Genomic DNA, 27,568 nt, shown 5'->3' with positions numbered 1-27,568 from the left:
AGGTAGGCCCGCCCAAGGCCAGCTAGGTCTATAGAAGTCTCAGTGGGAGAATGCTCGCAGGGTAAGGTAGTACCCCTAGAGTCCAGTAGAGGGCGGAGCCTGTGAGAGATATAACCAACTGTTACAGCAAGCAGTTTGGTAGATTGTGTTCCCTGACTGTGTATGTCTTTGCAAAGTGTTCTGTTCTCATGCTGTCAGCATTATAAAGGTTATAAATCTCTCTTTATCTTTTATTCTATATAGCAGCCTCCTAGGAGCTCAAAAAGATATTTCGGTTGTGGGCTGCGGAGACCAAAACTCGTACATGTTACCATTTACCTGAAAGCATATGGCATTACAATGTTTGATCGTGTAAACTGTCAGTGTCAGTTTTGACTTGCTTGTGTTTCCTAAAGTGTCAGCATGTTGGTCTTCTGTATGGCTGTAACTAGACAACCATTAAATCTATAAACTCTTCAGCAGTCATCTCTCTCTGTCTCCGATTCTCTACTCACGCTTTTTTACTTTCCATCCTCACTCTGTCTTCTTACTGTCTTCCAGCCATCCTGGGTATGCACACCCTGATGAGTAACCAGCAGTACTATGAAGCCCTGGCCAGCAGCAACATAGTCAACAAGCAAGGCCTCAACAGTACGTAAAAACACACACTCTCCCACGTATGTACTTACACTTTTTAGTCAGATTTGACTGAGTCTTTTGAATGTTTAAAACTGAAAGTTGCATGAGCAGTCTTCACTTGGTTCGATTCTAAGTGCATTTGGTGCACAACATGAGTAAAAGTGTCCTAAAATAAAGATAATCACTCAACTATTTGGAAGAGAGAAATCACCTCATTCAAGAAAATTGCAAAGTGCAATGATCTCATGCTGGCAGAAAGTTTATTTAACCTAAGATGATCAGCACTGACTTTTTTTGTTGCACTCCACGCATGTTAACATTTAGATACACAGCCTAAACTAGAAGTAAGGTGTTCAATAGATATAAAAGTGTCTACAGACACATTGTTCTATAGCTCCTCCAGGAATAACTGATGATTCATCTGTTTACCCTTAATCTAGCACTGGTAGTGTAAACTCTCTAATATGACACACACACAGACACACACATTACATGTTAATGAGCCTGTGTTTATATTGCATGGCGGCTCATCCTATAGCTTCTGCTCCAGCTCTAAACAGAGACAGAGGCCGAGCACCTCACTTCCAAATATGACCGGCTCTGATAAAAGAGCCAGCTGCGAAATCGGATTCGCCTGCAGAATTCCGCGCTTGCCAAAACACAGGAAGTAAAAAATGATTTTTGAACAATGAGTCGTTATTATGTTATAGTTTGAGACTTTTATAACATGAAAACAGTTGTATTTCAAAAATATGTTTGCCCTTTGTGATACTACACTAAGGGAATGCTGTAAATGTGCTTGTTAAGTAAATGGAATTTAGTATCCCAATATTGTTATTATCAACCTACTTTTCTTACTGTAGACTTACAGAAATGACATACCGACTGAAACATTGTACCACGCCAATTACTTACTAAAATAACTTTATTTACTCATTGTAGATGAAATAAAACACAATTCCAATGCACCAGAAAGAAAAACAATAATTTTGATAGAAGTCACTGGCAGTCACTGTTCTCTGCTCCTGTGGTAGTAAAGGTTTGAATGTACTACTGCTGTGGCAAAGTGGCTGTTGACATGTCTGTGCTGTGAAAACCATTGGCCTGAAAGTGGGATAAAACTGATAAATCTATGCATGCTGTGTTTTAAATGATCAGCATTAGCCTGAGTACAGTTAAACAGGGTCTCTCTGGACATGGCAGGCTAATGTGCTTTGTTTGGCCATTGCTGTAAGGAGATGATAAGTTACCAACATCAGATAAAGCTTCTAACATTGTTCGGTGAAGTCTGGCAGTCTTTAACTCTTTATGAGTGAAGTGTAGAAAGGGCGTCAAACATGTTTAAATATGCGTTGTTCCCACAGTCAGACTGGTTTGATCCACAGCTGTGTGTCCTGTGTTGTAGGTGTGATCCAGTGCGCACAGTATAAAGCAGTCCCAGATGAAGAGCCCAACTCCACTGACGTAGAAGAGACCCTGTTGAGGATGAAGAGGAACGACCCCGACCTGGTGGAGGTGAACCTCAACAACATCAAGGTGTGTCTGTGGGAAAACAACTGGGTCTGATTTCTTTATTGATTTTGGAGTTCGAGCTTCTACTTGAACCATCATTCCTTAAAGATGAAAAATCTTACGAAATATATTTGTCTCTCTTATTTAAAGTTATCTGTCCCTGACCATTTTTTTTAGATTTTCTAGTACTTTCTTCTACATAAAACTAAACTCTGTTACACAAAAGATTTGTATCATGCTCCAAAAGCACAAACAAACTAAACATTGGTGCCCAACATTCATTTTCAATTTCCAGCTATAAAAAAGGTACTTTTTAAGTAAAACACTTAATATTGAGTGTAACATATAGCATTTACTGATCTGTAATGTTTATCTGTACCCAGAATATCCCCATCAAGACTCTGAAGGCGTACGCTGATGCTCTGATAGAGAACTCTGTGGTGGAGAGGTTTAGTATTGTGGGAACCAGGAGCAACGACCCTGTAGCATTTGTAAGTCACAACTGTGACATTTTACACAAAATGCTAACCAGAATGCCTTTAACCTGTTTCTTTATAATAACTCCTTCTGCATGTCATCCCTCTGCCTCTTTTCTCTTGTTTCTTTTACTATTTAATTAGACATTTGCTTAAAACAGACTTTAGGTTATGGTTATGAGGTTGAAAAAAAATGTTGCATAGAAATGAATAAAGTCATGTACTGTGTGCTGTGTGTGTGTCCTTAGGCCCTGGCAGAGATGTTGAAGGTGAACACGACGCTGAAGAGCCTGAATGTGGAGTCTAACTTCATCACAGGGACCGGCATAGTGTCCCTCATAGAATCACTGCAGAACAACACCACACTACAGGAGCTCAAGATAGACAACCAGGTACCAACACACACACACACACACACACACACACACACACACACACACACACACACACTTAAATACACACGCAAAACCCACTTGCATATATAGATGTCGATTTATACAAACGTATAATGCACACAACTGAGATGATATGTGTGTATTAAGTAGTGTATACAGGCCATATATCGCCCTCCAGTATAATGCACCCAGATTATATTGTCATGATATACTGCATAGTTCAACATTACTCATTAGTTCATTATCCGTGTTGCTTTTGCCACTTTTTCTCCTTGGCGTTGAGATAACAGCAGTTATTTTATTTATTGAAGTCTATTCACAGTACCTTTTTTGTCCAGTTTTAATGCTCCAGCTTTCCCCCTCTGTTTACAAACTCCAGAGCCAGCCGCTAGGCAACAAGGTGGAGATGGAGATAGCCCGCATGCTGGAGAAAAACACCACGCTGTTGAAGTTTGGATATCATTTCACCCAGCAGGGTCCGCGCCTCCGAGGCTCCAACGCCATGATGAACAACAACGACCTGGGTGGGTTACACACACACACACACACACACACACACACACACACACACACACACACACACACACACACACACACACACACACACACACACACACACACACACACACACACACACACACACACACACACACACACACACACACACACACACACACACACACACACAAATAGAATTGGGACTGTGACGATGGTTCCTAAACTTGCCTTGAGCTGATAGTATTTTCAAAACATCTTGTGTTATGATAGATTTCCCTAAAATTGCTTTAAAGGGATGGTTTTGACTTTTTTAAATGAGATTGTATAGGTACTTATCGTTAGTCAATATGTTATTAACACTAGATTCCGCTCAGCAATCCCCAGGTTTTGAGAAACAGACAGAAGTACCAGCACAGACGCTAAACAATGTATTGCTTTGGACGGGGGCATCAGAAAACAATTGTATTAGCCTAACAAAAAGGACTACCTAAAAAAATCAACATCATTTTAAATGTAGACTATGTTTAGAATATTTATTCCGCTATATGCTATATAAGTATAAGTATGCTAGTGCAGAAGGTTGTTGCGTGCGTCAATGCTGACACTTTATCTCCACTATATCTCTTTGGGTTTTACTTGAATCAGACTGTAATGCAAGTATCAGTGATATCATCGGCCGGTAACTCAGTAGTAAAGCCAAAACGCACCAGCCAATCAAAACAGTGGCTTTTTAAGTTATGACATCAGCACTAAGAAAAGAGTCAGTGCATGAGAGAGAAAACAAAATGAGGCTGGGAGAAGAAACGCACATGCACAAGTTATTACGGTAATTCATTTACTTGTTTTTGCACTAAAGAGGTGAGTTTAACTCCTTATAAGTTTCACTAAATGAAGATAAAACAGGATTGATGTTAAGCTTGTAATTATGATTGGGATTTTATTCATGGGCTTATTTTTGGATGGTTTTGAAGTGTGGTCGTACTCTATCACTAAGCACTTGTAGTTAAGTGTATGTGTCATAATCTTGTTTTCCTTCCCCACGTCATCTTTAAGCTCGGGTTGTCAGGTCGGAGGCTGACGGCTCCTTCACCCTCACCTTGTCCGTTCCTGAGCTGGAGATGGCCTTCGGGAAAAAGTTCAAGTCCAAGACTAAGTAAAAAAGAGAAAGAAGCACATGTGACCGCTCAGCCTTGCCTTTCTTCTGCCAACATCACCTGGATCTTTTCCAGACCACTGGAAACCTCTGCCACCAGCTGTCAAACTGCTCTGACAGTTTCTGTTGCTCCTCTGCCACCACCTGTCATCACTTGCTTCTTTTTTTCATATTCTTGTCTTCTCTGGTTGACTGTCTCCCAGATTTAGCTGATGTTGCTCTCTGGTCCCTACAATAGTCTGAATAATAACACATATGTGGCGGTCCACATACAGGGACATAAGACCTCCAGAATATATTTTTTAAATCCTTTGATTAACAGAAATAAGGAGTGAAACGTTGACATGACTTTGAAATAACTCAAGGCTAAAATAAACCATGCTTTTTTAATCCAGAACAATAAACAGCAGATAATATACACTTTCCAAAATAGACAACCAAAATGCAAAGGAGCAGGCCTTGAACTCTGCTTCTATCGTTTGTTTGGATCCAAGCAACCTCTCCTGCCTTTGAATCTGATTGGACGGGATGAAACTCTCCCCCTTTTCACCTGCTCAAGTACTCCATCTTCTTTTGGCTGCACTGTGAACCTGCATACACCTTCGTGATCTGTGGTTTCTCCCAGCACTAGATCGATGCATCTTTTCTTGGTCCACTTTATTTCTGTTTTTCTTGGCTTTTTTTCTCCTATGATCATTATATTCTCCCGACCTTCTGTTTTTGCTGTTCTTGCGTTGCTTGGAGGGTTTTTGGCCGCCTCAGCTCAACCTGTGTCCTCTCCTTTACTCTTTCAAATACTGCTCTTTTCCAAAGGTGGATTGTTCATTCGAAACAGTTGCCCTGCATCCCCAATTTGTTTGTGATCATTTTAATAAATTGCAGATTTGTTTGTTAAAACTTCACGCACCACTAAAGTACAGTATAAACTGAAAGGGTAGAGGCCTCTAAAGGCAAATGCGATGATTTACACACAAAACTATGTGAAGACATTTCAATTCATATAGTCATTACTTGGCGCAAGTTGCTGATTGATCACAAATTCATTAATGATTATTAATATTACAAACTAGGGGTCAAGCGGGGTGCTTACGCTATTTTGGGGCAGAAGTGGATCCATTCCTGCTCTCATTCGAGTTTAACCTTTGACTGCTGTTATTTCTTCCTTCAGGAGCTCCTGCTAGAGCCCTTTGCAGCCACTTGAATAAATGGTGTTGCAACTCTAATCTTTCTTTCCTTTTCTGATAGCTTCTTTCTGTTGCCTCTCTTTGCTTACTCATGTAAAGCACCAAAAGGGCCAACTTTGCTCTGCTGTCTACGATGCGTATGCTGATGAATCACAGTCCTGCGTCTGTTTTTCTAATGGTTTTCTTTGTCCCTATTTACCTCCCTCTCTTCTTCCCTCTCATCCTTTCACCTCTGTTTTTCTTCTTCTGTCATTCTTCTGTTTTATCTAATCTTCTCTATTTACAGTAAGAAAGAGAAGGCTTGAGGGAGGTCCCATTTTCCCCAAGTGTCGGACAAATATATAGAAACCAGGGCGCCCATCAACCCTCCGTTCCCCTTCGACCCGGACCATCCTCTAAACACCTTCCTGTAACCCTCTCCGGCCTGACACCCTCCGGTGGCAGAAAACAACAACCATCACGTCACCATGTTGTCTCTGAACTCTTTTTTCCAGAAATGTTTTGGTAGATATTAAAGGATATTATGGGATTAATCAGCAGTGTCACTCAAAGCTTTCAGGGCATGCAAAAGGTGAAATTCTGTGCCTATTTTTGCACTCTGATGTTTGATTTGTTACAGGCGTGGACATTTGCTGTAGCTGTTTGGATAAACTCATGAATCCTTTAATATCCCTTTAAGTGTCTAGATCCTTAAAAAAGGGGGCTGGAGGCCTGGTTTTGAACAGGGGCACATTGAAATGGGACAGGAGACTTTTTTTGAAATCGCTGTTACCATTGATGAGTTGAATTAATTTGAATTATTATGCTGTAAATGAGTTGTGCTGCCATTACTGTTGTTCCCTAAAGTGTCTGATGTTGTTTCGAGATCGACATACAAGATATTTTCTACCAATTATTCACAAAAGCCAATGTCCCATTTGAATTTGATAGACCTTAACATTGTCTTGGTGACTCAGTGCTCAGAGGCTATACAGATCCTTCAGTAATGGACAGTAGATTTATAAACCTGGTTACTGTGAGATTTGTCGCTATATAGAGAATATATTTATTTGTGACGGACCTGGGAAAGAGTCAGAAGCCATTCAAATACATTTTGCTGGATAGTGTAACGTCTTGTCTAAAAAGGTTTCTGTAAATGAAACTCTAATGACACTTTACATTGTTAAATTATCCAGCAATATACAAGCAATCTCTGCAGAGCATTCTGCCAGCTGGGATTAGAAACTGAGTTATTTACTGACAATAGATATTCTATGAACCCACTGTAAAAAAACAACAACCTACGAACACTGTGTTGTTTTATTGAATTGACTGTACTGTTAATTATATACGATAATCTAAAAGAACCCAAACTGAGTATTTGATTGGACTTCTGTTACACTTTCTACCAAGTCTAGTTTGTTGATTGTTTGTGTTTTTATTTTTATTTACTGGAGCTAAATCATGCAGTTTATTACAAAATGGTTGGTAATGTTGACTTACTGTTGATTAAAGGTTTCATATTAAAGCCTCAATCCAGGTTTCAATAACAGACAGTAGACGCCGATTAAAAACACAGAAAACCTCTAATGTCATCACAGCTGTCAGATTACCTAAATCCATCAAAGTTATTCAAAATAAAAATACTTAAAATGCTTGTTATCTTTGTGATGAGCTAACAACCTAACGTCTGAAATATGGTATAACACTTTGATACTGGATGGATCCTTTAATGGTTCACAATGATGATTTACGGTTCCAACTCCGACTACACATCCACATGCTGGTAATGATGAACTCTGCTGTGTATTTTGCAACACTTTAAACATTAACAGCATAATGAGAAAAAGGAGGTGTTAGCTGCTATGTAACCAGGAACTTGAGCTAATATGTTGCTGTCTGAAAATAAATTTGCTCCAGTAAAAATCCTTGGAAAACTGTCTGTTACATTGTAATGTCTCAAGGTGAAACAGGTCTGTATTTTTTGGCTTAAAGAAAATGGGTCCCCTATTATACTATTTTTCAACAATATAATATAGGTCTCAGATATATACAAAACATGTCTCTGAAGTGTTTGGCTCGAAATGCCAAACAGGTCATGCATTGTAGCATCCCATAATCCCCTCTGTTTCAGCCCTGTTTCAAAAGTGCTGATTCTGTGTCTGTAGCTTTAAATGCTAATGAGCTGCTGCTGCTGCTGGCCACGCCCCTCTGCTAGATTATTGGTTTAAAAACACAATGGAGATTCAAGTGATAAGGTGGGCGGGTTTTACCTTGGTGTGTTATTGGTTAATGGTTGCACAACCCAACAAAACATTGTGACATCACAAAGTGGCCTAAATCTGATCAGCTCATTTGTAGACTGGTTTTTATATAAATTGATCAGGACAAAAAGTGAGCGAATCTTTTTTCCTGAAACTTTCAGAATCTCTTTACACAGAGGGGACACATGTTTACGTATAAAAGACACGACAAAGGGGATGTTGCATAATAGGTGACCTTTAATGTTGCAGAATCAAGGAAAAATCTTAGCTGACCGTACCATCCAGTTTCCTTGATGTCAACAACTGTACCTGATATTGACAGCCTTTTTGAGGGTCAGATAACCCTTTTAATGTTATTTAATGTCACCGCTTTGTTACTCTTGTCAGTGCTGTGGGTGATGTTCAACAAATGGAAATTATAGATGTAAACATTTGTCCAACAGGTACAACTGAATGCTAAAGGCAAAAGAGGACGTGGACTTGTGCTACTCTTCAAAAGTCCAGTGTCTTCTGATATTTTAGTGCTTGACTCTGTGTTACATTAGATAGTTCATATTTTTTGGTTGAATGTTGTTTAATAAATAAATAAAGCTTGAAAATATTTCGTTTTCTTGAACTGCCAAAGCATTTGTGTGGACATGTGCAGTGCTGTGCTATTGACAACAGTGATACTCACTGGATAAATGGAATAAATACACCAGGTCAGTTCAGTTGGGCTGCCGTCTCTCCCTATGCTGCCCTCTTCAGACAAACATTAGTGTTACACTTCTGTTAACTGCACAAAGGCAGTGGTCAAATATTCTGAATGTTGATCCATTGAAAATAAGTTGTATCAACATACACCAAGTTGTTGCTTGACAGCCAAAATAAAACTGAAAGATCTTGTGACTATTTCATTGAAATACTGACATTTTTGTTCATGGTATTTGTGATATTGGGCTATATAAATAAAATGTGATTGAATTTGAGGATTCTGGGTACTATTACAGCTCTTATGATATTTCTTTCAGACCATACAATGTATTATTGTGTTACATTTTTAGAACATAGTTTAGTATGAATGTTACGAGCATTTTTTACCAAACGTAGTGGTGTAGAACAATCAGTATTTATAATGTTATACTGTACTCTGACTCTGACTGATACTTTTACTTTGAATGGTCATTCTATGACATGTTATACTAGGAACCTTATGTGTCATACTATGACCATTTAAGGTATTTTTCTGACATACTATACTCTGACTTTTTAAAGTTTGACTCATTTCTGAGTCTTTCATGACATAATGACGTTCTTAATAAATGTCTATGACACTATATGCATAGCCTTTTGAATTACTCTTTTTATGATTAACTATACCATGGCCTTTTTAATGACATTTTTACTACATCATATACTGTTGCTTTTTCCAAGACTCAATATTCTATAACTTTTTTTATTTCATACTATATTGTGACCCTTTTGATCAAATAATTGTCATCATCATCATCATACCTAGGACCTTTACTCTCTTTGATATTTCATTTAAATATTTATGAAATACTATACTAGCACTTTTTTAAAATTACATACTATACTGGGATTTATTTGTATACATAATGCTGTGACAAAAAGTTTTCCCTAATTGGGAATAATAAAGTAAAAATAGTCTAATCTTAAATAGAAGATGCCACATTTGAATGTCTGTGAACAAGGTTTTACGTTTTTATTGAATCTCAGGCAGAAACATACATGATAATCCTTTATTGCTCAATGGCATTCCACATCGCACTCAGCGGCCTGTTCTTACATTCAACCCAACAATAAGTTAAACTGAATCAAGCATCACTTCCCGTCTGGTTTTTACTGTGTAACTAAATAGCATAGTAATATAATATAGTAGCCAAACTTGCTGTGTGTATTGAGGGAGGGTCTCTTTCTCGCAAATCTCCACATGATGCAAAATCCAGTCCACTTTCAAGTTTATACTGCTTATTATGAATACATATTTCTTCTTACTTATACAGATTCATTCACTATTCTCTCCCTAGTAGTATATCCTGATAGTAGTATTATATATATATATATATATATATATATAAGTTCTGGGTTTATGGCTGAAAGCTTAAGGTTTTGGCTATTGTATGAATGGCTACACTGTCATTCTTCATTGAGACAATGAGACATAAAAAAAAAGAAACCCTGCAAACCTGTAAAGGAAATTTCCTGAATGCATACATATCGTTTTTTTTAAATTACTAATATTGTTAACGATTATATTGACATGAAAGTGAAAACACACTCAAACTTAGGAGTTATTGCCTTAATATTTTTTGCATGACAAAGAAGAGGATAAAAGGAGAGGGTGAGTTTTTACATATTCACACAACAAACATGTCCAGACAAATGGCATGCAAGACATAAAAAGGAGACGCACTGAACAAGGGGAATAGAAACAGTTTTAAACACTACACTACATGAATGGTATTACACTTATGTGTAGGGCAGATAGACAGGTCTGACATAGAATGTGTAACACTGTGTGCAAAAAGTTTTACATAAGTTTCAGACATGGTCGAACACAAAACAGTAGCTTTAGGAGCACACAACATAAGTCTTTACATTTCCTTTTTAAAATATGGCTTATCAAGTTATCACATCTTTTTTTATTCTAGAGACAGACACACAGTTAGTATAATAATTTAATATCATATTTTATGATTGTTTGCCCACCATTAGGCTTGTATTGTATTCATTTACTTATGTACAAATCGAGTGAACAGCGTGGTGGACAAGGTTATTTTTCAGTGCTGCGCGAGAGCTCTGCAGAGTAGAGTCAAAGGAATTTTAGATGTCTCAAACTAGAAGAATAAACCATCTAACGTTGTGTTTTTTTAGCCCCCCTGTTTGAAGTTAGCTTAAATAGTGTAACATAGCTAACATGACTCAAGCTAACTTTCACCTGGCTGTTTAAAGGCTAATATTCACACTGTTGGTTGACATCTGATTAATTTCCCCACCGTAAAACTTCTCCAAAAACCATAAACCACATCGAAATGAAACTTTATTTTATGGACTTTCGTAGAAATGTTCACATCTTTTCTTTGTGTGGGAAAATGTTTGATTCAAGCCAACAGTGTGAGTTTAACCTTTGAATTAAGCTAGAAAAACGTTAGCATAAGCTAGCAAGCTAGCCTACTTCTTCAGCATGTCTTGCAGTGGGCCTGGCAGGTATTTCATCACTGTGTCCATGATACTCTCCTCTTCCTCCTCGTCACCACACCCGGCCGGCACCAGCTTCTTGGGTCGAGTCAAGCTGCCCTCTGCAGGCTCCTCTGCAGCAGCTGCTGCCTCGGCCTCGGCCTCCTCGCGCTTTTTCAAGCCATACTGTTGTACAAACACAGAAATAGAAATATGTGGAAGAGTAAAGGAAATGCAGGCCAGGAAAAATAACATAAATACAGGACTCTGCATAAATATAAAACAACATCAATTTAATTTGGATTTAATTTAAAAGAAATTATGATCTTTGGGCGGCGTGTTTTGCTTGAAAAACCAGGCACTTCTGAATTTTGTGGCACCAGGTCTTCCAGGAGTGAAACACCTCGGGTGATGAAGTGTAACTTTTATAGTAACTCCAATCCAACATGAATGTGACAAAATGCACACAAACTGCTACTTATCCATTTGATCAGACATTTAGATTAACCCAATCCCATGGCGCCTTTTACAAGTTCTCGTGTTTTTAGCAGCTGTTAACCCTTCTTCTTTCTCTTGTTCTTTAAAGTGTTTCTCCTTCAGCAAAGCTTAAGATCACGTCAGAATCATGCTGCTTTTCAATGTTCACACTGAGAAGTATTTCTTTTAAAGGCATAAATCAAAAATCAGGACAAAACACACCGTAACTGCTAATGGCATTTAGTTCCCCCACAACTGCAGGAAACAGCTTTACATATGACACTTATATGTGTCATACGCTGCTCTATATATAGTCGGAAATTGTGTATACTTCAGCTATTATACATTTCTCGCAGCATCTTACACAGCAGGATAAAGCTCTGGAGAGCGCTGACAGAAATCCTTTCGGAAACGAGCACTATGGGAGTTGTTCCTCGCTATTTGTTCTCCTCCAGGATAACTTAAGAAGAATGAAGGAGATGAGGAGCCTGGGGAGGAGTGAGGCTTTTTTATCCCAATGATTCACAGTATTCCCCTCAGAGCTGCCCCACCCACACACTGCCTGTCGTTCACACTGCTTCTGCAGTGTGGTGCTAACACTGCAGCCATCCCTGCACACCCCCAGCCTCACCGTTGTGGAGAGGAAAACTTACAGCAACACTATCTGAGTATGACCTTACTCCAACTGTAGGCAATTAAGTATGCATCATACTAACAATGGCTGCCTGGATATTGCTTTTTAGAAAGAAAACTATTTCAAAATATAGGCTACAACATTTATAAATTATAAACCTGAAACCATTTTATTATTACAGTTCACTGGAACCCTTCATTGAAAAATGCAGGACAGCAGTTTGTAAAACAGACCCATTTCTGTCTAAGAATTATAATTTATTCTTATGAATCATAGCGCCTCATAATGAGTAAATGTATTGCTTTCTACTCTCTTTATCGTGTACAGCTCCCTCCTGATCCTCCTGTGATCTATTTTTAAATTACATAAAAGCAAACAGAAATAGTCCGATGGTAGTCCGTGTCAAATGCAAGTCTGTTATAAAAAGGGTTTGGCTGTCATGCAGCCAAGATGAGAAGCCTTTTAGAAGCTACTTAAACATGAAAAGACAGGATGTGATCCAAAATTATCAAAACTTCTTACATGGATGTGAGAAAAGTCATTTGTGCTTGTCAGTTTTCTTCCTCTCCAATTTTGCATTGACCTTTCTGTTAAAAAGCACGTCTTTCTTTGAATATGTTGCTGCATTCCTGATTAAAACACAGTGACTGACTCCGTTCCTTGTGTTGGTTTAATGTTAACTTATTTTACATTACGATTTTAGATACCATGTAATCGTGAATATACCTTATCTCTGATGCCTTGCCTCATGCCTTCCCTCTCAGCCTCCATCTTGGCATATTTGCCCTTCCTCTCATCCTCCTGCTGCCTCAGCGCCTCCTGTCTCTCCTCCTCCTTGCTGGCTGCGTCGGGGTCCTCCTCCTTCTCCTCCCCACCCAGCATTTTGCCCACATCAGGGGGACCTCCTGTTAGAGAGAGAAAGAAATAAAAGAAATAAATAGGACACAACGGCAGCTCCTCTAGGACAGAGATGTCAAAATATCAAATGAGTCTGTGAGACGTTGCAGAGAATATGGACACAAGATAAGCGGGCACTTATGGGACTTACAGAAAGAGAGATGCATTTACAACGTTTTGCTTAAGCCATTTACAGCATTGAAACTGTTCTTATATTGTGCCAATATCTCATGGTGTTTGTTGCTTTTTAAAGCCTCATCACATTTCACATTTATATTTCAATAAGTTAAAATGTGTTTTTGTTCAATTCATTTCCATACATCTAAATCCTTTCTCAAAGACCACTCCACAATACTCTTTATATAATTATAATGGAAAAATAATCCCTTTATTTAAAGAAACACGCATAGGGTGAAAAAATGATATTGAAATCAATTGTTGTTACTTTTTATATGAACTAATTATTTCATTATTAACCTCCCCCCACACATTTATAGAAAGACACGACCTTGAGTTCCTCATTGGCATCTATAGCCCTGGTGGTTTGGAGGTCAAGAGATGTGAGAGAGTAACAACACAAATGGGACTATTTGCTGATTACACAACAGGGCACGAGCCTGGAATATGTCTTACGCAAGCCGTTTTACTGTCCCTGTAGAAGTCGTACATCCCATGAAATAACGCCTTGTGATACAAATGCAGGAAAATGCTGAGCTTTGCGAACAAGAATAAGCTGTCACCGAGCATCAACAGAAAAGAAAAAGATGAGGAGAAAAGCCAAAGGTCTTAGGGATTTGGGCAAATACAGGAGCAGATGAGTAGCAAAGAAGAGGCGGGGGGGTGGTGAGAGGAGCAGAACAAATAAGGACTGGAGAGATAGTGAGTATAGGGCTGAATTTTGCGACAAAAAAAGCATATTTAGGAAAAACAGAGAGAGCATGAGGAGAGGGAGAGAATCTGTCAGAAACTATTGAGTCCTATTAGCTGAGCGGTTCCAGTTAGAGGGATTACCCCGCCGTTTCTGTGGGACCGGGGAGAGAGAGGGAGAGAGTGTGACAGCTGAATAAATGGAGTGAGGGAAGGAAGGAAACGTGTGATAAAGGAAGTAAAATGAAAGGGAAAGTCAGGAGGATGAGGAGGGGAAAGGTTGAGAGGCAGACTAGGGGCATCTGAGGAGAGAACGCAAGCAACCTAGAAAGAAAGACAGAGTACTCCTTCTGTCTGCAGCTGCCCCCGGTGTCATTCACATTTTTTACTCCTCAGCATAACGAAAACAAACTGCAGCAAATGCTTAGAGATAAAAGACAGAAGAGGATAAAGTGGGGAGGGATAAGTGCAATGAAGGATAAAAGGAAATGGTAGAAAAAGAAATGAAAACACCAGGAAAACTGCAGGCTATAAACACTAAAAAAAAAAGTTGGAGCAATTATTTCTAGGACCCATTTCTAGGATCTCTTTTTTATATATATTATTTTATACTGTGGTGGTTATGCAGAACTGTATGAGACATCTTTCAAATCAAAAAAGGAAACTATACTAATAATGAGCAAAGTGGGCATTTTATTACCATAGAATGTTTTCCTACAAACATCTGTTTGCAGATCACATTGGTTAAATCTAAATTAACTGTACACACATGAAGGGCACTGAACTCTGAGGCTTACCGGTATACTGAATCATGATGGACACCATGGGCGTTCTCTTAATAACGTTATCTCCTTGCGTCCCTCCTCTGAAATAGTATATTGGCAACTTGACCAACTATTAATGTTGCCGTAACGTAGATCCAACTAGTAAACATTAACTTGCATTTTCTCTGCTGACCTTCTGGAAATCACATTAGGGTTTTACATGTCTGCTACATTAATGCAAATAAGGTTAAATGAGATTTAATTGGCTTTCTAAGTCTGTATAGAAAGAGAACTAACTGTATTATTAGTTGAATGCAAAAATAGGAAGAAGACATTTCAGATTGACTTTAATATAACATGCACAATTTCATATGAACACTAACGTAGGATGTGATCTTTTACCATATGACCTGGGTACGTTTTAATTGTAGGTGGTCACAACCTTTAGACACTTACATTTTAACATGTGTACTTGTTTGTATTACACAGCCAATTGGGGTAGTGTGTTTGCGAAATGGTGGAAAAGGAAAATAAAATGGCCACCAACAGAGACTTCAAATGCACCACATCAGCTAAGTTTAATCTTCTTTTTCTTTATGTTTGTTGTATTCTTTTCCAGTTCTTGTTGTTGGTTTACAGTATTTCACTGTAAAATATATATGAAAAGATGATTTGCATGTCAAAAAAAGCAATCATTGCTGCTTACACCACACTACAAATAAGCGTGAGTTTTAGGAGTTGTACAACATCAACATCAAAGATGTAAACTGAATAAAAGGAATAAATCAAACTGTAATTCAGTCACATTAATGAGCCACTTGGATTCAAGTGAAAGACATAGATGAGACAGACATTCACAGAAAGAAATCCAAAGCAAACTGAGGTAATTGCTGTAGCCACATTTGATAAACAGTACAGATAAGCTGACATAGCAATATCTGCCTGACCATGATACATTTATATCTTTAAGTGTGTGTGTGCGTGAGAGAGGAAGACAGTGGGGACTAGAAGGATGAATGGACCTAAAGAGTGTATACAGCGAGTGTCCCTATATGTGGGTATAAATAATTGCTTAGTTCCATTTTAGGCTCTCACGCATGAGTTGTTGTGTGGCTGAGCAATTACTTCTCATGTGTGTTTGAATGTGTGCGTGTCCATGTACAGTATAAGTAAATGTGGATACACATTATGCATGTGAAATATCTGGTGTGCATTAATGATACAATTTAAAATGCAAATAATCTTTGAGATAGTGCCTCATACCTCAGTTAAAGTGTGACTCTGAACTTTAATCACCATTTTCCGTACACATAGTGTATAGAGAGTCTGTTTTATCCTTATTGTGTTGCTAGGAAACAGCTGGCATCCAAGTTTATTTTGTCAGCACAAGCAAATAATCTGACAGGGTTCAAATTGAACCAATTAAGAGTTTGCAGCTGAGTACCGCTTTTTCTTTGATTTGTGATTTAGTCAGCAAAACAATGGAGTTTCAAATTAAAATTCATGTTTACATGCATTAATATCCTTAGTGATGTCAGAATATATAGCTCAGAAATTCAAAGATTGGCTCCAGCGTAAGAGCTTATCTGAGACGCAGCAAACAGGATTCAGGATCAGTTTATGATCTGGGTACCTGAATATCTTCATTACACTCCTTGTAAACAGCGCTATTGAATCCTGTAAGTGGAGCAATGACTCACACCCAGCTAAGTCTCGATTTCAAAAGATTCCCATCCCATGCAATGCCCAGAAAAAAGCCCTCCAGAACCTCTTCTAACTGCACATTGCCAAACCAAAACAAATTGGGCTGGTTTCACAAAATCTTATTAGCACATTCAGATCGTCTTTATTCAAATGTAGGAAGAAAAAAAAAGGCAGATCCTGAGAGACAAAGCCCTGAGTTATATTGAGCTATGATCCCTGCTCACGCTTTGTGAGCCATTTTAGAGATACAGCAATGTCCTTTCAAACCGGAAATAATTCCTTTAAGCTCTGAGGCATCGCATAAGCTGTGTGGAGCTATGTTTTTGAATAAAGTGTCTTTACACTCTATCCCTGCATACTCTATGGTTATAGTAGTAATGGGAATCACTTCATATAGAAGCTACTAAAAGCCTGTAATGAAAAGCTGACTAGTTGGACTTTAGCCTCCACATTGTATTAGGTGAGTCAGATCGGAGAATACTCCACCCTACCAATCAAAAGTATATCATTTGTATACAATTGGACTGTTTAGGAGATCTCCGGCAGGTGTGCACCACTGGCTGTTACGCATTAATGTAACATAATAATGTTGGTCAAATACACAAGCCTTTTCTAAATTACGATCAGTTGACCCCTGAGTTAAGGTGATTTGTCCTGAAACCAAATTCTACTTTTCAAGATACTTTACTGCAGCAACAATCTCCTTCCAACTTTCCCAGCCGAGTCAAAGCTATCCAATGATTTTTTTCTCGATACTTGGACATTGTTTCAATGCTTGGATGAAAATTCTCATCTCGCTAATCCTTTCCTTCAGAAAGTTCTTCACTAAATCTTTGTTAAATCCAAAGTCTCCAGGGAAGAGGAAAGAAGACTAACCTTAGCTCCCCCAGTGCTTGAACCTTTGACAGCATCAGATAAATAGTACTTATATTTTTTTCTTCACTTCAGGTTCTCAAGGTAAATCCCTTCTGTAAATCCAGTGTGGTGAGAAAGCGGGTGAATGTAAAGATGTAGGGTTGGCCTCCTGAGCAGACATTGTTGTCTCAACACACCATCAAATAGCAGAATATATGTGGAAGGGGGACAAAGTCAGACAGCTTAAATTTGCATTGGGAGTTCATAAATATTTAAAAGTTCAGTTCTTGTTGTGAGTGGACATAGCATTATCATCTTCATACAATAGCTCCATTTTAAGTGGGGGGAAACCATGGTGTTGGATTTGAATCTGTTGAGACTAAAACAGCCTGCCACATGTTCAGTACACCAATAGCAGGAGGTGGGTCCTAGTTAATAATATGGATTTACGCCTTTAATCAAGATGATGAACAGAATGGGGCTGATGTTGCATCCCTGTTTTACTTTAGTTTCCTCCTTTAAAAGGATTAATTGCAATGTGTTTGGCAAATACCAAGGAATGAAACACATTTGGTTGCTTTAAGAGCAGGAGCAACACATTTATATATGTGTAAAATACTTTTCTTTTATATCAAAAGGTCATATAAACTGGCATGCTTCCAATAAAAACAGCCTTCCTCTCTCTCTGTGTCTCTATGCGTGACTTGGATGGTTGAATGCATTATTTATAGGATCTGGACATGCTGTCAGACAGACACACATGCTTAGACACACGCAAATGTTTTACTGTAGGAGGAGCTCAAGGTCAATTTGATGACCTGAATTTGATTTGCTTGAGTAACGCACAAGAAGGAGACGGGGAGTGGGTCTGTGAGATCTGCTTCTTTCAGCCAATTATGTTAGAGTGCTGCCAAATTTGATTATCTGTACTTTGGAGGTGAGAGGAGAACATCTCAAGGTGTCTTTCGTTTCAATGTTGCCTCAAATCGCACAGCTTTCTCACACTTAACAACTACAAATGTTATAATTAAGTGGGAATTAATGTACTTCCTGACACGCTAGGTTACTATGAAATAATTAATAAACCAGTTGAAAAATGGAAAAGAAAAACATGGGGGCTTTTAGTTTCTAATTGTGTATGTAATCAATGGTAGGCAATTGTTGAAAAATAATGCAAAACATTGAGCGTGGTGTGGTTTACTATACAGTAGTTCAGTTGTTTTTTCTGCAAGTTGCAGCAAGTACAAGCTTTTTACCATCACATCCTTTATGCATTATTTTAAAAAACTGAAGGACATTGGTAATTGCCAAATTCAAATTCTAGTTCCTTTGAACTATATTGCACCATACATGCAATAGTGCTGCAAATTCATCCAAAGCATATTTCAACACAGTGCTACATAAGTATGAACTGCTTAAAGGGTTCCAAACTCACATTGGTATTCTCATACAGCATCTCTGTATAGTATGTGTATTCACTCTCTGTCCTACACACCTTGTTGGAGCTCCTGCCCTCCCCCCCCCTATGAGCCCACTGTGCTCTGATGTGTGTTTATGTGTTACAATGGCGTTTGTCAGCAACCAGAAAATGACACCAGTAATGACAAACAGATGAGAATGCTGCGTGGGGTCTGGGTGCCGTGTTGGCGGGACGTTGCGGGGCTCGCTGCTCCGCCCTTTGAGGCTCGAGGAACGGACAGTGTGAGCTGGATTACTGGTGTTGTTTCCTGGTTTCTGCGTGGGGTCTGCGAGACAGCGAGACACAGCGGAACTCAACCTGAACACACACATGTGAGTGTGTGGCGAACTGTGAGTGGAGATCCACGAAGCCGCGGCTGATAAAAGATAAGGCTGAGTGAGTGTGTGTATGTGTGTGAGGAGCTCCACGGATTGGTCCATTTGGACCTGGGTATCGTTACGTCACTATGACCAGGAAGAAAACAATGGAAAAAGAGAAACTCCAACGAGGCGTTCTGGGGCAGCATAGACAGGTCTTTTCTGTGTTGGAGTTTTACTCGCTACAGGGTGTACTTTGAGGGTTTGTGACTTTGCAGACCGTTTACATGCATAAAAACCTTCATAACACACAAGGGGACGGATAATAACCGGAAAAGCATGACATGGGACCTTTAAACTAATCTGCTAATCATGTTAAAAGAGTATTTATGTTTAAAAGAACATTTGGCACTGTACATTTTTAGATGAGACATAAAACAAAAGCAAAATGTTCTCGATTTTGTAATTAAACCTTATTGGCTGTGTAGTGCTGAGTTTTTGCTGAAATCTGCTGGTTTGACTGCTGCCTGAAGCTTTCAGGGTTTGATCGAGCTCAACACCTCAGGACTAAGGTCTACCTCACCTAACAGCACCTTATTCTGTCAAAAATATCTTCAGCTTTTAGGAGTCAGCACTAAAGCACTAAAGCTCTTAGGAGCATAAGCAGTCAATGCACAAGTAAGCCACTGTAACCATTTAAGCTATAGGCTGAAAAGGAGAAGTATTTTTAAGAGACAATGGGCGTCAGTGGCGACTTATCTATGTAATATAGAGAGCAAAATGTGTATAATATTGTAATTTCATATAGGTTTATACAGTAAGGTCATATTTAGTTATTTAGAGTCTTAACACCCAGAAATGAGTTAGCATTTTAGCAAGTCAATGTTTTGGTTGGATGCCTAAAATAAGGTATGTTGTTAACACAGTCTTAACTGTTTTTTCTGTTAAGAAAGTGAAATTAATAAATGAGATAGCAGGTCACACCATTATTTCAAATAAATGACAGTGATAAAATTGGGGGGAGGTGGTTCGAGAGGCAGCTTGGTAATCTAAACTAAAGAACAAATAGAGCTATCTAATTTGTACCAGTTTTACATTCTACTTAAGCTGTTTAACGACCTGTAAGAGACTTTACTCTTTTGTTATTGCTGCAGTACCTGGTCCCATACACCGGCAAGAGACAATGCAGAAGTATTATGAGCTAACATGGCTACCGCAGTAAGGAAGAACAAATATCTCAATTCTGCAGATATACGGCTCTAAAATCCTGCGTTGATTCAGTCCTGCTGAATCATTGCAGTCAAACATCGCTCTGTTTTCTTCCAAGTATCTGTAACCAAATAAGCCTTGGAGAATTAGCTAATGCACTGGCAGCATCCTCACTGTCATGGAGACTTATCCAAACACCCGTCATCGAACACACTCAGCAAAACACTCAGTGACGGTGTAGAAATCAGGAGCAAAAAACAATGACAGGATGGAAAAGAGCGAGGTAACAACAAACTATGAGATCTGATCCTATAGCCAGTATGCTAACATGCAATGATAAACCTAACACGCTAATCTTAAGTGGGTAAAATGTTTATTGTGCTATCCTAATTTGGGGTGTTAACATGCAAATGATTGCAATTGCCTTGATTACAGTGCTACATAAAATGCTAGGGGTTATTATAATTCATCCTTACGGGGGACATGCATGTGTGGATACAATTTGACAGAAATCGATTGAAAAAGTTGTTGATGTTTTACGTGGAAATTGTCAACCTCAGTGTGGTGCCGGAGGAAAAGTCTACTGATGAGAAGCCATATTAATCTTTATTGTTGTCTTTGTTTAAAAGATGACAGTAAAGCCTGACAAGACATGAGGGAAATTAAAATCAGTCCAATTTCAGAAGTAATAAATGTCCCAATTCAGAATCATCCATTTTATTGCTCATATTGATGTATTGACTGACAGGCAACGACTATCAGATTGATTAGCTGGCTAATTGGTTCTTTTCATTATCTGATTTTGTTCCCCTTCAGGGAGCTTCAATGGTCCAGTGCACTGTCAGCTATTTCGCAGACATATGAGTGGAAAGAGGTCACTGTGTCCCCGTCAGTAAACGAGGACCAGAACCAAAGACAGCTTGCACCGGTAGAAGAATAATCACCGTAATAGGCATACATATTGATTATTAGACACACACACCCACTCTCAGATTGTATCTTTCTTGCACCCTTTCTCACTTTCTTCTCCTTCTCTCACACACACAAATCCATATCCTAAAGTAGGCCTTTGCAGCGTCTATAATTCATTTCGCCTGGAGATGCAGTACACACACGTCCCATACAATGTCTATGAAACACCTCTGCAGCACAGGCAGGGTACGGACGCAAACACAGTCCACACTGTCAAATAGATTTCCAAAGTCTGCTGGGGGAGTGCAGCTTGACCTCTGTGGAATATAAATCACTATCCAATGCAATGCAGTTGGTTTAAGAATTCCTAGCGCAGACACGAGGCACAGCAGCTATGCAGAGCGAGGCAGTGGCGGCGTCCTCTGCATCCCAATGAGGAGCAGGGGCTGCAACTCCACACCTCAACTGTACCCGCCCAACACCTCTGTGAGCGGGACAACAACAGCTCAGCAACCTGCATGAATGACCTGCAGCATTAAAACTACTGGTGCCACTTTCATGCCTTTTCCTGTGAAGCTATAGCTGACAAGGGGGATCAATTGCAGGGCCATAATGAGGACTAATTAGGGGGCAAATAATAGCTAAGATAATATCCTAAAGGATAATACCTGAAGGCTTAAAAGGACAAAAGTCTTATTAAAAAAAAATGTTCATCATAGTTCTTGGCAAAATAGCCCTTCTCTATTTCTCTAGCTGTTAAAGACGCCAACAGTTGGCTAGAAAGCATAGACTGTGATAGCTGTAATTTTCTTTGGGGTGGGGGTTCATGTCATTAAAACATTACAAGGCGTCGATAATTAAGCCTTTACAGGGCTTAAAATTTCCTTAACACATTCCACTGAGGATACTCAAAAATGCATGAAGATCAGGCTAAAAATAAGGCTGCTGCTGACGTCCTGAGAAGGTGACATGTTGAACACTTTTCAGGTACACTATTAGTGCTGCATATGTGGATATATTTTGCTGCTGCTGTCCGATTTCTAATGCAGCAGTCCAAACCTTACGACAGATACTTAAACACGCTTTTTAGGGAATAATTGGTCAAAGACACTTAAAAATAAGCAGAAAAGCAAGCAACAAACCATGAACAGGTTTCTATAATATTCATTGAAGCATTACTTGACCAACAGGAAGTCATGCCCTGCCCTAAGAGGTTTTCAAAGATTGATGCAGAGAGAAGGAGAGAGTGAGAGAGTGAGAGAGTGAGAGAGTGAGAGAGTGAGAGAGGGGGAGAGGTGGAATGCGTCGCTGATGTTTGAAGTCAGGAGTTTGGTGCAGGACGGATTATCTCAGCCCAATATCCCCCATAACTACTGGGCCACTATACAGTCCTGCTGCCATCGCTGCTGAACAACCCTTTAAATATGTTACACTGCAGTGGTGTTAAATCAACCTCTAGCCCGGCAGACTACTCACCTCCCATCGCAGCTTTCATTACAAAATTCATGATGAAGCAGTTCTGTGTTCTCTTCCTTCAGTGGTCAGGTTATCGGGGACAGACCTGCAGCCGGGGAGAGAATACACAAGATCGCATGAATGCCACTGTTAGGACATGCAGTTTCACTCCAGGGGTTTTTATACAAGTGTTTGATGGGATGGGGGAGGATGACGCTGAAGAGGCTCGATGCGGACAAGAAACGACCTCCAGACGCAGATTTCTGTTTAGCAAAGGACGCTTTACTACTTTAATAATAATCACAAGATTTTCACACACATTTTATTACTTAAACTCATGAATGTACACCTTTAGAGCCACAAAATGTGACCAAGTCTAAGGAACAAAAGAGTGAGACTTAACTGGGTTAAGATGGTTTACCCTCCAGTACAACACTGAGTTTTGTAGAGGCACCTGCGCCCTTGATTTACAACAAACACTACATCTTTTGCGGATTTTTGCTGACGTTGCCTGTCGTGTATCCTCCTAGATATATCTCCCAAAATAATAAAAAGCTGAGACAGAGGTCAAAGATGAGCTAGTGGGGGCATGCTGTATGGGCCTTGGAGAGCATCTCTGCAAGGGCATTCCATGACAGAGAAGAACATTACTTTTTTTTAAAGACAAAGTCATTTCCGACATGAGCTCACGCTTTCTAAGTTTATGAAGAGCATTATGACATTTTATTCACCATATTATGACTATAACAATGACATTGTATTAATTGTTTTCTTGGGATTTAAAGATAATTAGTATTCATTTTGTAAAAACCTAACGTATCATTTGTTCTATAACACTGCTGCTGGGACGTCTAAGGCACTTAACTGTGATCTAATGATAGTGCTTTTTGGTAATAAAGAAACAACTATTTGTAATCATTATAATATTCTTCGGGAGTTGCGGAGTTCAAGACTGACTTTGAACCGACCTTATTGTACTTTATGATGATGATTTTTTTCTACCATCTTTTTTACGACATGACAACCGCACTGCATTTTACAGCGTCGCTTTGCCATTGCGGCACAGCGGACTAGCAGAAAAAACACGTCCTCCTGAAAACTTGCTGCACTCATTATTATATCGCAGTTTCGTCCTGGTGACATTATCGCTCGCCCCAAAGTCGAATCTGCAGCAGCTGAGCGTCATTGAACCATTTCCTGGTTCCTCTCCATCATCTGCAGCGGCATCATTTTCCCCTCACGTGAACCCCTTACAGTATTCACTCACAGATACTGGTGCTTTGCAGCATTTCGGCACAATTAACAGTAGCCTACCGTACATGATGTACTCCCTGGTAAATAACTGCACCACACAGGCTTGGATACACACACCACGATGCATGTACAGTGTGGAAGTGTATCAGCATATTTTACCCCTGCGTACGAGCCCCATCACCATCCAGTCCCGTACAGTGAAAGCCACACACGCAAATACCCCTTAAGGTTTCATTTACCTTGTTTTGATCCTCCTCGAAGTCTTGATCCCTCCAAAAAAAAGCCTCTTCGCAGTGTTATTACCACCCGTCTTTTTGTGCTTCAGCTGGGAGAAGGAAAACACAAGTTGTGCGTCTTAAAGAGGGGATTGTGCCTCTGTGTGTCTTCCTGTGCGGCTCTCAGTTTGCAGACATGCCGGTTGTGTCAGAGTGAGGCTGCAGCGGTGGAGGAAGAGTCTATTCCTGCAGGACGAGATGAGAGCATGCAGAGGGAGAGAGGGGGAGGGAGGGAGCACATCAATGTAATATCACCCAAGAGAAGCTTCCATTTTATTCTCCACAATATACACTCAAAATATAACATTTAAAAGTACTTTGAAGGTTTTATTTAACTCATGCAAATGTTTTTAATCATTATAGAGGTAAACATCATATCAGCCTTTTCATACAATTTATCTTTTTAGTCTCACAGTTCTTTATTCATTAGTTTTCGGTTCAATCATCCAATGCCTTTAGGGTTGCTTTTATTGTCTCACAAAAGGAAAAAACGATTAGAGTAAAGAAATAGTGTTGCACAGAGAACAAACATATCACTAAAAGGCACTTAATAAATTAAAAACACAATTGCAAACCCTACCATCAACATTAAACTAACACTTATAATACAAATTAACACTATTCAGAAAAATATAACTTTTTAGACTAGATGTCACCAATGTTTAAGGCAGCTTATTTAAAATGGTAGCAAATGTTAGCGCATTCTCCATTCAAAAGACAGAAAGACACATAACATTAACTTAAGTTGTGCTTCTGCGCACTGGACAGACCCCCCAAAACTCCCCTTTTAGCTCCGTCTTTGGTCTCCACCTAGTCCTGAGGGAAATATCTGGTTCTTTGGCTGCTAAATGCTTGTTAGGTTTGGTCCTGATCATGTAGCGTAGAGGCGGTTTATTAAAGCTGTTAGCTGATCTGCCTGCACATGGAAACAAGGTTAATGAGAGCGACAAGACTAAACCAAAACAGTTGCAGAATGTAAGATCAAAGCAGTGTCTGAAATCACATACTAACATACTCAACCTGTAGGCCTACTGCATACTGTCTACTAAATTAATGATTAAGTGTTCAGTAATTTATGAATGCCATTACTAGCAGACGGTTCACACAATCTTTTCTCTTCATCACATGACAGTGTCTAGCTATATGGTTGAATTTAAATGTTCATCAAAATGTAAATCAACGTTACTTCTTTCACTCACTAATTATTGTCCAGTATTATTTTACAGCAATTTAAAAATATATTAAATATGGCAGCTTTACATTCGTTTTCAACAGTACATTTTATATGTCCTTTGCTTTTCCCCTTCACTGTGCCTTAATGTCACTCGCCATCATTTAGTTTTCATCCAACTGTTCATTTTTTAAACCGCCTAGCCCACAGCCATTTGACAGTCTAAAGAGCCGTAATGCATTTTGGGTTGGTTGAAAATGTTCACTCAGCTCAAGTCTCATATTCAAGCTTTGTAGAGTTGAGATGAGTCCTACTTTTGTAATTGGTTTTGTGACATAGAATAAACCGGCTTTTCGGCTTGAAGAGACAGCGCAGCCTTTCAGGATCAGGGTGAATTCAGGTGTATTCAGAGGTACAGTATCAGAAAAAGAACGTGTTTTTTTTTAACATCAAAGCATGTTAAAGTTCAAGTAGGAATGCTAATGTACAGAAAACTGAAAATTAGCATTATTTGTCTCCTTTAAAGGTGCAAAGTGTAATACCGAGCCACACGCTCAAAATAAATAGGGAGCATCATTACCCCTCTGCTAGCTTTATACAATCTAAATGTAATCTAAAATGACCTACCTTAGTATGTTTTTGTACGTATATTTAATATTATAGTTGTTCGAATGTATTCTTTTTACCGTGTATTGTATTCATTAGATTCAATGCTCATTTCAGTTGATATCATTGCATCACAAATATACGTCAACACATTTGACCCCTTCACGTCTATGTTGGTAATGTTTATGTTTTCAATGTTTTAATATAGAATTCTGGCCATATCTTACACCTTTCAGCTTTAAAGCGAAAGATATTTTGTTGAATGATTGAAAAAGACTTTGATAATGTCGTAATGCAATTGCCAGTTCCACGCCAAGACAAATAAAAGGAACCACGGGCTATGTATTACTTTCCCCTGACCTTGTACCTGAGAGTCGACTGAAAGTGCTTCTTAAGTCCTTGCTTTTTTTAGTTATGCTCCACACATGGTGCACAGAGAAGACTGAGGGGAGCTTCAACTGCTAGATTTCCCATCAATTAATCAAGACACAGGAGGCTGTGTCCACTCAACACACTCTGGCACCAGCATCCATCACCTTGTTTATATCCTAGGCAGAGTGTGCGCCCATACACACAATCGTCGTGCACACAAACAGACACACAAATGCAAAGACATGAACACACACACACTACTGTTTTTGTCCTCAATCACTATATTGTAGTGTTGTTGTTTTGATGTGCCTATAATTTATAGCCTTTTGGTTTTTATGGTTAGAAGTTGGCCACTTATGCTCTTGACCCATATCCACCACACATTTAAGTTTCAAGGCTGAATATAACGATAGAGATAGTCTCCTCTGTTGTCCTCTGGGTTTTTTCACACATTTCTTCAGACTTTCTCAAAGAGGCGTGCGCAAGTCAATTTGGTAAAAAAACCATGCTAATGATTTTAAATTCAAACACGGTGTTTCTTAAACTGTCTGTTATAGTATCAAGTAGCAGATACATGTTTTTTTATATTAGATACAATAATATATTAAAATAATAATATTTAAATAGGCTGTTGTTCACTTTTGGCTTCTGTTGACACTTTGCATTTTTATAGAACAATATTCAAACAGTGGGTAACCTGTTAGTAATCTTACACCCTGTACGGCTCTGTCTCTTTGTTTAACATTATGAGTATTAATCTTGTTCGAATAGTCTCACAACAGGAGTTCAAATGGTTGTGCTTTCCTTAATTGTGTCCAGGTAATGAGTCACTATAAAAATGTGCCCAACGAAAAGAAGTTGCCAATCTATGTCTGGGGTACTGAAATAAACACACAGTGACTGCTCTGAATACACTGATGCTGTGGCACGGATGAAACTCAGACACTTACTATAGATAAACATTTTATTTAGTATTCAGAAAGTTAAATGTAAACTCTGAATCAACCAATCCTTGGAGCAGAAGGCAGCTACTATATATAAAGCGCCCAACGTCTGTTGTCTTGCTCAAGGGCGGCCTAGC

The 27,568-nt window shown here is 39.1% G+C and overlaps 2 protein-coding genes across 9 annotated transcripts in view; one reads left to right on the top strand and one right to left on the bottom strand.

Annotated features, from left to right (window-relative positions):
* Positions 1 to 8,962, top strand: part of tmod1 (tropomodulin 1) — a 32,792-nt gene extending 23,830 nt beyond the window's left edge. For 6 of the 8 annotated variants that reach the window (XM_034238566.1, XM_034238559.1, XM_034238561.1 and 3 more), the window contains 7 exons: positions 541 to 630; positions 2,024 to 2,154; positions 2,514 to 2,621; positions 2,855 to 2,998; positions 3,381 to 3,525; positions 4,553 to 4,652; positions 6,123 to 8,962. In XM_034238566.1, the coding sequence (XP_034094457.1) occupies positions 541 to 630; positions 2,024 to 2,154; positions 2,514 to 2,621; positions 2,855 to 2,998; positions 3,381 to 3,525; positions 4,553 to 4,652; positions 6,123 to 6,141 (737 nt within the window). In that variant the 3' untranslated portion in view covers positions 6,142 to 8,962. The remainder of the gene's footprint in view (positions 1 to 540; positions 631 to 2,023; positions 2,155 to 2,513; positions 2,622 to 2,854; positions 2,999 to 3,380; positions 3,526 to 4,552; positions 4,653 to 6,122) is intronic. The other 2 variants (XM_034238567.1, XM_034238565.1) reach the window with 1 other exon arrangement.
* Positions 8,963 to 9,759: 797 nt separating this feature from the next.
* Positions 9,760 to 24,537, bottom strand: cplx2l (complexin 2, like). Its single transcript, XM_034238568.1, has 4 exons — positions 24,303 to 24,537; positions 22,831 to 22,915; positions 13,097 to 13,275; positions 9,760 to 11,445 (listed from the first exon to the last, which is right to left on the bottom strand). The coding sequence occupies exons 2-4, from the start codon at positions 22,859 to 22,861 to the stop codon at positions 11,254 to 11,256; spliced, it is 402 nt and encodes a 133-aa protein (XP_034094459.1). The 5' UTR covers positions 22,862 to 22,915; positions 24,303 to 24,537; the 3' UTR covers positions 9,760 to 11,253.
* Positions 24,538 to 27,568: the final 3,031 nt, after the last annotated feature.

This window comes from Gymnodraco acuticeps, unplaced genomic scaffold (genome assembly GCF_902827175.1).
Source record: "Gymnodraco acuticeps unplaced genomic scaffold, fGymAcu1.1, whole genome shotgun sequence".
NCBI classification, from domain to species: Eukaryota; Metazoa; Chordata; class Actinopteri; order Perciformes; family Bathydraconidae; genus Gymnodraco; species Gymnodraco acuticeps.
The sequence above is the reverse complement of the archived record's forward strand: the minus strand, read 5'-3'. Positions and strand labels throughout refer to the sequence as shown.